Source organism: Herpailurus yagouaroundi, unplaced genomic scaffold, assembly GCF_014898765.1.
Source record: "Herpailurus yagouaroundi ecotype Mexico unplaced genomic scaffold, PumYag 159, whole genome shotgun sequence".
In the NCBI taxonomy this organism is placed as follows: Eukaryota; Metazoa; Chordata; class Mammalia; order Carnivora; family Felidae; genus Herpailurus; species Herpailurus yagouaroundi.
In genome coordinates, this window is record NW_024412400.1 from 41,502,278 (window position 1) to 41,515,941 (window position 13,664).

The 13,664-nt window shown below is 38.9% G+C and overlaps 1 protein-coding gene across 7 annotated transcripts in view; it reads right to left on the reverse strand.

Moving 5' to 3' along the window:
- LOC121033789 (phospholipid scramblase 4-like) overlaps positions 1-13,664 on the reverse strand; it is a 76,019-nt gene that overhangs the window by 36,671 nt on the left and 25,684 nt on the right. For 2 of the 7 annotated variants that reach the window (XR_005792115.1, XR_005792113.1), the window contains one exon: positions 3,113-3,193. The exons of 2 other annotated variants lie outside the window; for them this stretch is intronic. Coding sequence is in view for 2 of the 5 variants with exons in the window: in XM_040480415.1 (XP_040336349.1) it covers positions 9,479-9,610 (132 nt within the window). In the remaining 3 variants the exon portion in view is untranslated. Of the gene's footprint in view, positions 1-3,112; positions 3,194-8,985; positions 9,611-13,664 lie in introns of those variants that run through there. 3 more of the 7 variants (XM_040480415.1, XM_040480416.1, XR_005792116.1) reach the window with 2 other exon arrangements.

The following is a 13,664-nucleotide window of genomic DNA, read 5'->3' on the forward strand; positions in this document are numbered from 1 at the left end:
AGGAGACAAATCTATGCCATCCTGTACAGACCAGAAGTTACATTTAACTTTTCTAGCATCATTTTTATGACTGCATAGTACTAAATTATAAAGATATGCAATTAACACATAAAGTGAAGTCTTGATGTATCCCATCTTTGAACAGGGTTGCATTCAAAGAAAACATATTTTCAATTCCAAGAGCACTTCAAAAATAATGTGCTTTTTATCAACGAGGAGCCAGACTTTTATGAAGCATGTGTTATATTTGAGTTACACAGAAAATTTAAAGGTCTTCTAACTTCTGTAGTCCAACATTTCATCATTTCTTTGGAAGATACTCTGAACTGAGGTTAAGGAGAAAGAAAAAGGAAAGAAGATGAGACAAGGAGGTGAAGGAGAAAAAAAAAAGTCAGAGGAAGAAGATAGGCAGGAAGTAAGTTGGAGGCCTAAAAAAATAGCAAAGAGCTCAGTGGAAAGCTTATGTGAGGAAGATCCATGAGAGATAAGGGAAGGAAGGCAGTCAACAGGGAAATGGGAAAAACTGTAACAAAATTCACATGGTGTTCTTGTGAACACCAAGAAGAGGAGATTAGGACATAGAGACATCAGATTCACGCCTGCACAGATGACCATGTGAACACAGTGACAAGGTGGCGGCCGTCTGTAAGCCAAAGGGAAAGGCCTCAGAAGAAACCAAACCTGCCAACAGCTTGACCTTGAACCTCTAGCTTCCAGAATTGTGACGAAATACATTTTTATTGTTAAGGCCACCCAGTCTGAGGTATTTTGTTATGGGAGCCCTAGCAAACTATAACAGTTGAACAACTCTGAAAAGATACTAAATACCACTGAATTGTATACTTTAAATGGGTGAAACTTATTATATAGAAATAAAATCTCAATAAAGCTGTTTCTAGAAAAGTACCATAGGCCATTCCCTGTCGCAGAAATGGTTACAAACTATGTACTAGACCATGTTAACAAACAGTCCTGACATTTCTGTGCATGGCCCTGAACTCAATGCTGCTAGGTTTTGGGTTTGATCAGATGCTCAAGGACCTCACAGTCCACTGTATAAAACTGTTCAAGAACCAGAAAGTGTGACTACTGTTTTGGAGTGAATCCAAAATTTGAAGGGCCAAAGCAGATAAAATTTTGCAAGCCCTCGTTAAGAAACATACTACAGAATTATGTGTGAAAGTGAGCATTGCTTTAGATTTATAAAAGAAATCACAAATTTTACAAATTGAAAATTAAAAAAACCTGACGAATGCCACAATCATCCTCCAATCCAGAAATATTTTTATTCATTACAAAATTCACAAATCAAATTGCAACTGTTTATGAACAAGCAACATAGAAAATGGTAAAGCAGCTCAAATGATTGCAACTTGACTTGGGTGATTTTATAACTTTTCCGTTACTATGTAATTCATTATTGCAAATATAACAGGCTAAAACAACATACAGTTATTATCTCATAATTTCTGTGAGTCAGGAGTCTGGGCACAGCCTAGCTGGGGCCCTTGCTTAGGGTCTTACAAGGCTACAATTAAGGTGTTAGGCTGCATTATCCTCTGGAGGCTGGACTGGGTGAATGTGTACACAAGCCTTTCGGTTTGTTGGCATAATTCACTTCTTGGCTGCTGTGTGACTGAGGGGTCGGATTGCTTCCTGTCAGCTGAAGGCTATCTGCAGTTCTTTGCCACCTGGACCTCTCCCTAGGTTCACGTACAGTGTGGTAGCTTACTTCTTCAGGTCAACAACAGAGAAAAATCTTTCTCTAAGACTTTTCAGCTAAGGTAAGAATGACATCCCATACCTTTGTTCTATACTGTAACCTAATGAAGAAGGAGATACCCCATCTCATTTTAACATCCTATTGTTTTAGAGCAAGTCTTGGGCCCTGCCTACTTCCAAACTGATGTAATTGCAATGTGCTGGAAATTATTCAGTAAAATTATGCAATTACCTAGGTTAATGGCAAGATTATGTATTAGACATCACATCATGGCCCATAAGAACCTTGTATGCTCTTGTCTGCTGTACTTGTTTGCTCTTTGTGTGAGGGCAAGTTATTGAGAGGTATCAGCCTGAAGCACATATATGAGAGAGAGAGACTCAAACTACCTGGAACGTGAACCAGAGCAACCTATTTTGTGCCAGGCTTTGGGTAAAAGAAAAAGAAAGACTGTAGTGATTCAAAACAGGAGTGAAAATGATATGAAAATATAAAAGAGACAGAGAAACCATGAATACACAAGAGGTAAGGATTCCATGGATGAGCTGCCCTCATGCAGAAGCCCTCTGCCAACTTCACGCACGGGCCTATGAATAACACAGCATTCCTGAATATTTTTAAGTCCCCCTGAACGAAGGGAAATGACCAGGGAATCCTGTGGAAGACTGTGGGTATAAAAAAGAGAATGTCATACCTGTCCATCATGTTAATAAACATTACCTAATACTGGAACTTCAGTTTTCTTATGTACCAAATAAATAAAATATTATTATCTGTAAACAATATTTTATCTATGAAGTAATACAAAAGTTTCTCCTAATGGTCAAATTCTATGATTGTGTAAATGCTCTCAAATATTCCTTATTGTACTCTGAAGAAAGTTTGTCACATATTTGAGATGTAGAAAAAACTGAATTATGGACTTTCAACTTAGAACAAGTCCTCAAGAAAACTAATATTGGGGAAAATAATGTTGGAAAATTAACCTGAAGAATATGCGGTTTGTTTACGTAAGTACCCACAGAAAGAATTATAGTTATTATTTGAATTAAATATTGACAACTAGAAATACATCACAAATATTCACCAGTACTGTAGGACAGCATCTATTTGCTCAGTATGGAAAATGCTAGATTAGATATATACCCAATATCCAGAAGTAATAAAACTTTACTTTCTCATTATTTTTCTAAAACATTTATTTCCCACTTAGAGCACTTATGCATTATCTGAAAGCTGTAAACAATGTTTATAGTGTAGTGTCATTTATTTAAATAGAGTTGAGAATCACGGATACATTAATAATATAAATAACAGTAATAATAGTAAAACATATTTATTTAATCATTATGAAAACCCTAAAGAGAGGGAATTATTACCCTTACTCACCAATGCTTAGGGAGGCTTCATTAAGGGTTTTGTACCAAAAGGACAGTGCCAGATTATCAAACCCAGGTCATATTTGGATTTCTGAAGCAAAAATAGTATCATTTTACATATTTCTTACATATAATAATATGATTGAATTCAACTATTTACATTTATTCCTAATTCCCAAAGAATGGATGAAATCAAACCACTACTAGAAGAGAGATTTTGCTGTTAATTCTCAAAATACTGATTCCCATAATGCACTGGGGCATGAACATAAACTTTGCACTTCTTTCTTCAGTTGAAAAAGACACATCAGTTCCATACTTCACATGTGGCAGTATGTGAACTGTACAATAAAACAGGACAATGCTAGAAACCAAGACACAAAAATGGACCTACCCGTTGATAAACTGGTTTCATGGATCTATGTTCCTTGAAGCCAGAGACCCTGGTGGTCTCACATGTTATCAACATTCAGGTGTCTCACTCACCTGTACTGGAACACTATCTGCCTGATCACTTGGCAGAATTCTAGAAGATTTTTTCCACAATTTGACGAAATGAGAAGTTCTGGGATACTATACACATTAATGAGGAGTATGAAAAGTCAATTCTTTCTCTTAAGGAAGTGCTTGCTTAACTATTACTCAACCACATTTTCAGTAAGAAAATGTAATAAATTATTATTAGTTCAAATCTGTGTTTCCATTGCATGAAGCTCACATTTTTTCATTCTGCCAATCCTAGTTCCTTCCTACATTCTTAAACATGTGTTAAATGTTGCTCATAAAAATGCCACGTATGGTAAAACTAGAGAGTCAGTCCCTGGATATGAGTAGCAATTTTATAACACAGCAAAGAACAAAGGAATCTGGTGTATATTGTCCTGCAATTTCATGTATGCACAACTTAGAAAAACTCAAAATACAAAATATAAGCTCACTACTGTTTGGATTGGCCTTCCTCATCTTTAAATTATTTCCCAGTATTGGGCAACTAAGGCTTACTACAAATTCAATACTACATAGCTTTTAAATAACTTCATAATAATACTTTTGCCAAATGATTACATCTCATCAAAGTAATCCCATACATACATACACACACACATACACAAATCAGATGCAAGAAAAGATCTGTTTGCTTCTTTTTTAGCAGAGCTTTACCTTGATGTTGGTGGCATAAAGAACATGCAAGAAGTCTCTTTGCCTTAAGTAAGCAGTAATCCTACAGAAATTTCTTAGACAATAAAAGGATTAGTTAACTAGTTATTTTGAAAAACATGAATTCTTATCAAGAAAAATGCCATTGTTATGAAATGCAAGAAAATATTCCAAATAATGTCAACTATTAAGTTGACATTATCAATGTTACATAAACTTAAAACAAAAAACAAAAGAAATGTTACATAAACTTCCTAAGTACTTGTACTTACATGATTTTTGTTTGGTAAGACTTACCTTTTTAATTATATAGAAAATGGCACATTAACAATTTCATCCATCTTTTACATAATTACTATATTTATAGTCACATATGCATATATACACACACAGAAAGAAAATAAATTTACTACTTAAATTTTCAAAATTCTTTTTCCAACAATCATTAGATTTTGTTCACTAAGACAACAGTTCTCAAGTGTGGTCCCCAGACCAGCAGTATCAGCATTACATTGAAAATATTTAGATGTGCACAACCTCAGACTTTCCTCTAAACCTACTGAATGAGAAACTGTGGAGATGGGCCCAGCACTCTGTAATTTATCAAGGCCTCCAGGTGATTCTGAGGTGCTGTTGAGGTGGAGAACCACTGCTCTAAGAGATCTTTAGCTTAAGGGTTAGTTGTAATGAAAGCATTTCTTCTGTTGATCCAAAATTGAATAGAAAAAAATATTTTTAAGTATTTTTTAGAATGGGATAGCAATTAAATAAGCTAACAAACTGAACTATGCAGGTGTGATAGAAATCTCAGATATCAGGCTAATAATATAGAGTATCCTTTCAAAAGTAAAAGAAACATAATAAGAGCTAATGCCTTCGCACTGTTTGCTGTCTGGGTGCCAGACATGGTCCTAAGCACTTTATTTATAAGATATTTAATCCTCAAAACAACTCATATAGCTTCGTACTGTTATCCTGCTCATTTTACAGATGGGAAAACTAAGGCATGGAGAGGTTCGCTGTGACTGTCCAAAGCATGCACTTGGTAAGAGGAAAAGTGAGGCACAGAGTAACAAGTGGCAGAGCTGGGATGCTAATTCTATTTTTTTAATGTTTATTTATTTTTGAGACAGAGAGAGTGCAGGCACAGGGAAGGGGCAGAGAGAGAAGGGGACAAAGGATCTGAAGCAGGCTCTGTGCTGACAGGAGACAGTCCAATATGGGGCTCAAACTCACGAAACGTGAGATCACGACCTGAGTCGAAGGCAGACCCTTAACCGACTGGACCACCCAGGCACCTCTGGGATGCTAATTCTAATTGGATATTTCCGTAGTCCCTAATCTTAATTATGAGGAAATTTATTATAAGCTTATAAAAAATTATTTTAAGTACTTAATTTTTATTAATAGACCATTTGTTTGTTTCTGAAAAGTAAAATACTATTTGTAGATGAGTGAAAATGGAGAACTTTGGGCCTAATCAGAACAATCCAACTGTTAGGATTTGGCCAGCAAAGTAGTTTGCTTATTTATTTGTATTTGAGGCATTAGATTGGGCTGCACTCCCTCCCTCTGTCTCTGATGTCCTATATTTGCAGCACAAAAAATTCTGGTTCAAGCAAACAAAAGCCAAATCTGAATCATAAGGATGGTCATAGCCCCTCAATCAACTGCCAGACTTAAGCCAGTTTATATACTTAAAACCCCATGAGTGAAGGGGGGACCAGGTCCTGTTGAGGAAGGACCCTGAGATATTACTAAAAATATTTACTATTAGCGGTGCTGGGTGCCTCGGTTCGTTAAGCGGCTGACTCTTGGTATCAGCTCAGGTCATGATGTCAAGGTCATAAGATCAGGCCTCTGCACTGGGCTCCACACTGAGCTTGGAGCCTGCCTCAGATTCTCTCTCTCCCTCTCTCTCTCTCTGCCCCTCTCCTGCTCGTATGTGCACTGTCTCTCTCTCTCTCTCTCTCTCTCAAAAAAAGAGGTTTTTTTTGTCTTACTGTTAATATTTCTTTCAGACTTCCCCAAAGGGACCTATGGCCTTTTACCAGCATAACTAACTGTGTGCATTGAGGAAAAGGAAATAATCCGACCATTTGGGGACTACTTGTCCCTGCCTCTGAACTAATTCCACAAGACCCAAAACGTCACTGTGGCCATCAGTCAGAGCAGAGGCTTAAAAGGACAGGTGGTCAATGGAGTTTTTAACTCTGTCTCTCAATGGGAGCCCATCGTGTGGTTATTCCCCAGCTCCAGAACGCACAGTTGGAAGATATATTCAGCAGCTGGCACAATTTCCAAATTGGTTCCCTGACATGTGGAACGAAGGCTACTATGGTGGAAAAAGCCAAGTTGAAGCTACTATGGCCTCCTCTAGTCAGCAAAATAGTAAGCCAAAAGCATTATTCCATTCCTGGAGGTATCACAGAGATTAGTGCCACTATCAAGGACTTGAAAAAGAGTAAGAGTGGTGATTCCCACCACATCTCCATTCAACTCACCTATGTGGCCTGTGTAGAAGACAGATGGATCTTGGAGAAGGTCAGCGGATTATCATATCTTTAACCAGATGCTGACTCCAATTGCAGCCGCTGTACCAGTTATGGTTTCATTGCTTGAGGAAATCAACCCATCTTTGGGTACCTGGGATGCAGCTATTGATATGGCAAATGTCTTTTTCTCTATCCCTGTCCATAAGGTCCACCAGAAAAGCAGTTTGCTTTCAGTTGGCAAGGCCAGCAATACACCTTCACTGTACTACCTCAGGGGTATATCAACTTTCTAGCCCTGTGTCATAATTGAATTTACAGGGATCTTTATCTAAACTCTTTCCTTCCATAAGACATCACACCAGTCCATTACATTGAGGACATCATGCTGATTGGACCTAGTAAGCAAGAAGTAGCAACTATTCTAGACTTACTAGTAAGACATTTGCTTATCAGAGGATAGGAAATAAATCCAACAAAAATTGGGTCTTTTACCTCAATGAAATTTCTAGTGGGTCAGTGCTATAGGGCATACTGAGATATCCTTTCAAAGGTGAAGGATAACCTGTCGCATCTGGCCCCTCCTACAACAACAAAATACGTGCACAATGCCTAATGGGACTCGGGATTTTAGAGGCAACATATTGCTTATTTGGAAGTGTTACTGCAGTCCATTTACTGGGTGATCTGGAAGGCTGCTAGTTTTGAGGAGGACCCGGAACAAGAGAAGGCTCTGCAACAGGTCCAGGCTGCTATAAAAGTTACTCTGCCACTTGGGTCATATTTGATCCAGCACATCCAGTGGAACTTGAACTGTCAGTGGTAGATAGGAATGCTGTTTGGAATCACTGGCAGAATTCACCTATAAGTGAATTTCACTGCAGGCCCTTAGAATCCTGCCATCCCTTGCAGAGAAATACTCTCCTTTTGAAAAATAGCTCTTGGCTTGCTATGAGATTTAGTAGAGGCACCCAGTCACCATGGGACGTAAACTACCCATCATGAATTGGAGGTCACCTGACTTACCAAGCCATAAAGTTGGATGTGCCCTGCAGCACACTATCATCAAATGGAAGTAGTATATGCAGTGGGCCCATGCTCATGGAATTCACCACCATTGCCATGTTCCTCACCATCCTGAAGCAGCTGGCTTGATCAAATGATGGAGTGGCCTTTTGAATACTTGGTTATAGCACTAACTAAGTGGCAATGCCCTGCAACTCTAGGGTAGGCTTCTCCAGGAGGCTGTATATACTTAGAATCAGCATCTAATATATGGTTCTGTTTTTCCTATCATCAGGATTCTTGAGTCCAGGAATCAAGGGGTGGAAATGGGAATGGCACCACTCACTATTACCCACAGTGACCCATTAGCAAAATTTCTACTTCGGTTTTGCAACCTTATGCTCTGCTGGCCTAGAAGCCTTAGTACCAGAATGAGGAATGGTTATACCAGGAAACAAAGTAATGATTCAATTGAACTAAAAGTTAAGACTGCCACTCTGGCATCTGGACTCTTCATGCCTTTAAATCAACAGGCAAAGAAAGGAATTAGTGTGTCAGCTGAAGTGAATAATCCTGGCTACCTAGGGGAAATTGGACTGATATTCAACAATGGAGGGAAGGAAGAGTATCTCTGTAATACAGAAGATCCGTTAGGGCATCTCTTCGTACTACTGTGGCTGTACATTAAAGTCAATGGAAAACTAAAATGACCCAATCCAGACATGACTACTAACGTCCCACATCTTTTAGGAATGAATGTTTGTGTAATTCCACTAGGTAAAGAACCACGACCAACTGAGATGCTTGCCGAAGGCAAAAGTAATACAGAATAGGTAGTAGAAGGTAATTACAGATGTCAGATATGACCACAGAAGAGACAAGAATTGTTATGAGAGTTCCTTCTTACTTTGTTATAAGTTATGTGTATGTGAATAGGAAATATATTTGTTCCCTTATACTGTAACAGGCATTGACTTATTACCATGATATTTAAATATTATTAATTTAAAAAATTTTTTTCAACGTTTTTTATTTATCTTTGGGACAGAGAGAGACAGAGCATGAATAGGGGAAGGGCAGACAGAGAGGGAGACACAGAATTGGAAACAGGCTCCGAGCCATAAGCCCAGAGCCTGATGCGGGGCTCGAACTCACGGACCGCGAGATCGTGACCTGGCTGAAGTCGGACGCTTAACCGACTGCACCACCCAGGAGCCCCAAAATATTATTAATTTTATATCATGGTATTTAAGTTACAGGATATCGGGGCAAAAGTAAACATCACTTAAGGACTTCACCTTTTCTTCTGGAATGGGTTAGTGCATTTTCAATGGTAGGTAGTATAGTTGTATCATGTTAGGTGACATGACCTCGTTATTGTCTATATTTGGAAATTAAGTATGGTTTAAGGAGATGTGTATGGGTGTTAAGTTGACAAGGAGTGGACTTGTGATGGTTAATTTTATGTGTCAACCTGACAGGGCCACGGGATGCCCAGATATTTGGATACACATTCTGCGTGTGTCTGTGAGGGTGTTTCTGGATGAGATTAATATTCGAATTGATAGACTGAGGAAAGCAGAGTATTGCCCTTCTCAATGTGGTTGGTCTTCATCCAATCTGCTGGATGTCTGAATAGAAAAAAAAAAAAAAAAAAAAGGTAGGTTAGGGGGAAATTTTCTTCCACTTCTCTGAGCTGGGACACCAGTCCTCTGCTGCAGTCAGACTTGGACTTGAACTGGACTGTACCACCAGCTCCTCTGGGTCTCTAGTTTGCCAACTGCAGATTGTGGGATTTCTCTGTCTTCATAAGCATGTGAGCCAATTCCATGTATTTGTCTCTCTGGAGAACCCTAATAAAGATAATTTCTGAGATTTATCCATTATCCATCATCCAGGTTGTACTGTATATCAGTACTTTCTCCTTTTTGTCACTGCATGGCATTTCATTCTGGGAATACACTTTTTAAAAAAATCTATTCTCCTAGGGGCGCCTGGGTGGCTCAGTCAGTTAGGCGTCTGACTTCGGCTCAGGTCATGATCTCATAGCTTGTGAGTTCGAGCTCCAAGTCGGGCTCTGTGCTAACAGCTTGGAGCCTGGAGCCTGCTTCGGATTCTGTGTCTCCCTCTCTCTCTGCCCCACCCCTGCTTGCTCTCTGTCTCTCAAAACTGAATAAACATTAAAAAAAATGTTTTTTTTAAATCTATTCTCCTATTGATGCACATTTTGGGATCTCTGCATTTGGGGCTATGAATACAGTTGCTAGAAACACTGAATATAACCTTTGGTAAACATTTGTACTTATTTTTCTTAAGCATCTACCTAAAAGTTAAGTAGCTGAATCACAGAGTACTTATATATCTGGTTTTATTAATACTTACAAATGACTTTCCAAAGTGGTTGAAACAATTTGTGAGAGTTCCAGTTGCTCCACACTTTCACTAACACTTGGTTTTTTCAGTCTTTTTAATTTTAACCATTCAGGGCGGGCAAATTGTGAAGTAAGTAAAAATATATTTTTGATACCCCTGCCTATGTTCAACTAAGCAACTCCACTGTATGTCTTCCATTTCCCTTATCCCTAGGGCCTTCCACTGCCTTTATGAAGCTGGTAGATTTACCCTAATTTCTACTTAAGATGTTAGTTGATAAAAATGACAAATTAGAAGCCAGCAAGCATCATTAATGTAAAGATGCTGTTTCTTTTTTTAATTTTTTTAATGTTTATTTATTTTTGAGAGAGACAGAGTGTGAGCACGGAAGGGCAGAGAGAGAGGGAGACACAGAATCTGAAGCAGGCTCCAGGCTCCGAGCTGTAAACACAGAGCCTGACATGGAGCTCGAACTCACCAACTGTGAGATCATGACTTGAGCCGAGGTCAGTCTCTCAACTGACCAAGCCACCCAGGCGCCCCTGAAGATGCTGTCTTAAAAATGTAACTAGTTGCCCACATTAATATATCAATTTCACATAACATTCTGTATTGCAGGTTGTTTTGAAGAAAAATAAAACAAAAATTAAAAACCAGGACATTTGCCAAGTCATCATTAGTGCTATTTACAAACTCTTTCCTTTCCTTCCAAAAATATTCTAAGATTGCATCTTTCTGCTCATTTGAAGTTGGTTGTTTCTACATGGCTTGCACTGACCAATGAACTGTGACTCCAAGTGAGATGTTCCACTTTCAGGCAGAAAACTTAAGAACCAGTGTGCAAGTTGCCATGTGCACTTCCCCATGTCTTCTTAGCACTTACATAAGATTAGGTCAAGATAGAATTTGTACTAGCACAAGTCCTTGAGAGACTGTGATGAGCAGAGGTGTTCTGATAACTTGCCCTTGGACACACAGGGTAAGAAAGGAACAAACAGGGACGCCTGAGTGGCTCAGTCGGTTAAGTGCTTACTTTGGCTCAGGTCATGATCTCCTGGTCCGTGAGTTCCAGCCCCGCGTCGGGCTCTGTGCTGACAGCTCAGAGCCCGGAGCCTGTTCAGATTCTGTGTCTCCCTCTCTCTCTGCCCCTCCCCCACTCACGCGCACATGCGTGTTCTCTCTCTCTCTCTCTCTCTCTCTAAAGTAAATATTGAAAGAAAAAGTTGAAAAAAAGAAGAGAACTTTTTGTTTTCTTATAAGTCACTAAGACTTTGGTGTTGTTTGTCATCACAGCATAACCTAGCCTCCCCAGAAAGGCAGTCTGTCCATGTAAACCTCACTCTGGGTGAGTCAATTTGCTTATGCTAAATATCTGGGTCCCTCTTTAAATACCATCTGTAGTCTCCAGTTTGCAGCAGTTCCTGGTAATTCTTCCTCGCTCATTTATATCCCTTATGAGGCCTCTAGGAATTTTGTTTTTAATAGACTATTTTTCAGAGCAGTTTAGGGTCACAGTAACATTCATGAGAATAGATATATAGATACAGATATATATCAAAATGAGTATATTTTAATAAAAGTATTTTTTAATAAAGAAGCTATAAGCTAGTACTGTCCCTTTTAAGGCTTGTTTTAGTTTTATGGTGAGGAGGGCAAAAGGCAGCTAGCAGCAATAAATTTATAAAACTATGTAAGTATTTTGTCATTTTAATTATTCTCTATGGCATCCCTCATCTCCCTATCCTTGCACAAATAAGAGTCTCTAACATTGTTTATTTTCTAAATCTGTTTTATTTTTAACAAAACAGAAACAGCGTTCAATGAGTGTTAGCTACGACAACTTAGCAAACACACTCTTGAAACTTTCAGGAAAAACATGGTTTCAGCATTTTTTCCAAAATAAATTTTTCTGTGCCTCGGAATGTAAAACAGTTACCGTAACATTTATTGAATGAGGTTTTACCTAGTCAAACATTAACGGAAACAAACATCTCCAGAGGATCGGAATTCCATACGAATTCCACAGGGCAGAAACATCACATATGTCATCTCAAATAGAAAACGAGGAAGTGTCTTTTTAGCTATTGCCAGCCGTTAATAATTCACATGAAGAAAATTATTTTAACTGTTACATTGGTGTTTGAACATTCTGTCTTATGTTCTTGACACTAAAATCTGTGCACCTTTTTAACAATTTTATCACTTCCAGTTCTGGCAAGGTTGCAAAGTAGATAATGTGCAAACCTAAAAGTGCTAATGAAAATATAATTAAAACCTACTGACATGCAAAGTCAAGCTCCTAGAAAAGTTCTAGTAATCAGTGGAGCTAAAGGGAAAAATCTGAAAATCCTGCGTATTACACAGAGGCTGACACGTCTTTGGCTTCTGAGAGGTGCCAATCCTCCTTTAGCCAGGGGATTTGATTTCTCCAATCATGGCAGGGCAGTGGTGGGGCCTTGGGCCTGAGCAGCGGGTGTTGTGTACTCTATCACTGATCTCCAATAAGGTGGGAACCCTCAAAGGGAGACAACCCAGTATAAAGGGTAGACTAGACAACAAGGATTAAAAAAAACCTCGACTGTTTTGGCCTGCAGGGCCAAATCGAAGAACCGCAGGAAATTTAATGGGCAACCATTACACTGTCTAATTACAGAACACGTGTTTAGAACTTGCTATTTATTTTTTATTTCTTTTCCAAGCTTACATAGAGATTTCAATACTTAGAGATTTTGGCAGGGAATATTTGATCACTGAGAACTCATACATCAAGATGTGCCCTCATCATTTAGGGGTTTATATTCAAAACACACACATGACTTGGGAATCTCCAAATTGGAAGAATAATATAACACATGGTCTTCCATTGGTTACATCATGGGACACCAGCAGAAGCAAGAGCAAGCCTGTCAGAGAGAGCACACCCGCAGACAAGCCGTCCTCGGAGCCTCATGGGCTCAGCCTCATGGTTCTAAACCTGAGAGTGCGTGAAGTAACCTGCCACCATTTTACTCCATTTCTGATCTCCTGTGTTTACACAGAAAGAAACTAAATACCCCACAGATGAAAGACGACACAAGGCATAGTGGTTTAGGGTGTAGCCTCTGGAGACACTTTCACATAATGGTTTTGTGAGTGACTTTGCACGAGATATCTAACCTCAGTTTTCTCATCTCTAAAAGGGGAATTATATTTTTTAAATATTAATTTATTTATTTTGAGAGAAAGAGAGAGAGAGAGAGAGAGAGAGAGAGAGAGAGAGAGAGAGAGAATACACCAAGCACTGTGAGCAGAGCCAAAATTAAGAGTCGGACGATTAACCAACTGAGCCACCCAGCCACCCCTAAAAGGGGTATTATCATAGTATCTATCTAATGGGTTTGTTATACGAATTAAATGAGTTAACATGTGGAAAGTAGTTAGGACCAGAACCATGCCTAGAAGGTAGGATCACTGGAAAGGACAGTTGCTCTTATCATCATTAGCATCACCTCAGTCATCACTGCTGCTATAGATCACTGGTTACATTATTCCAAC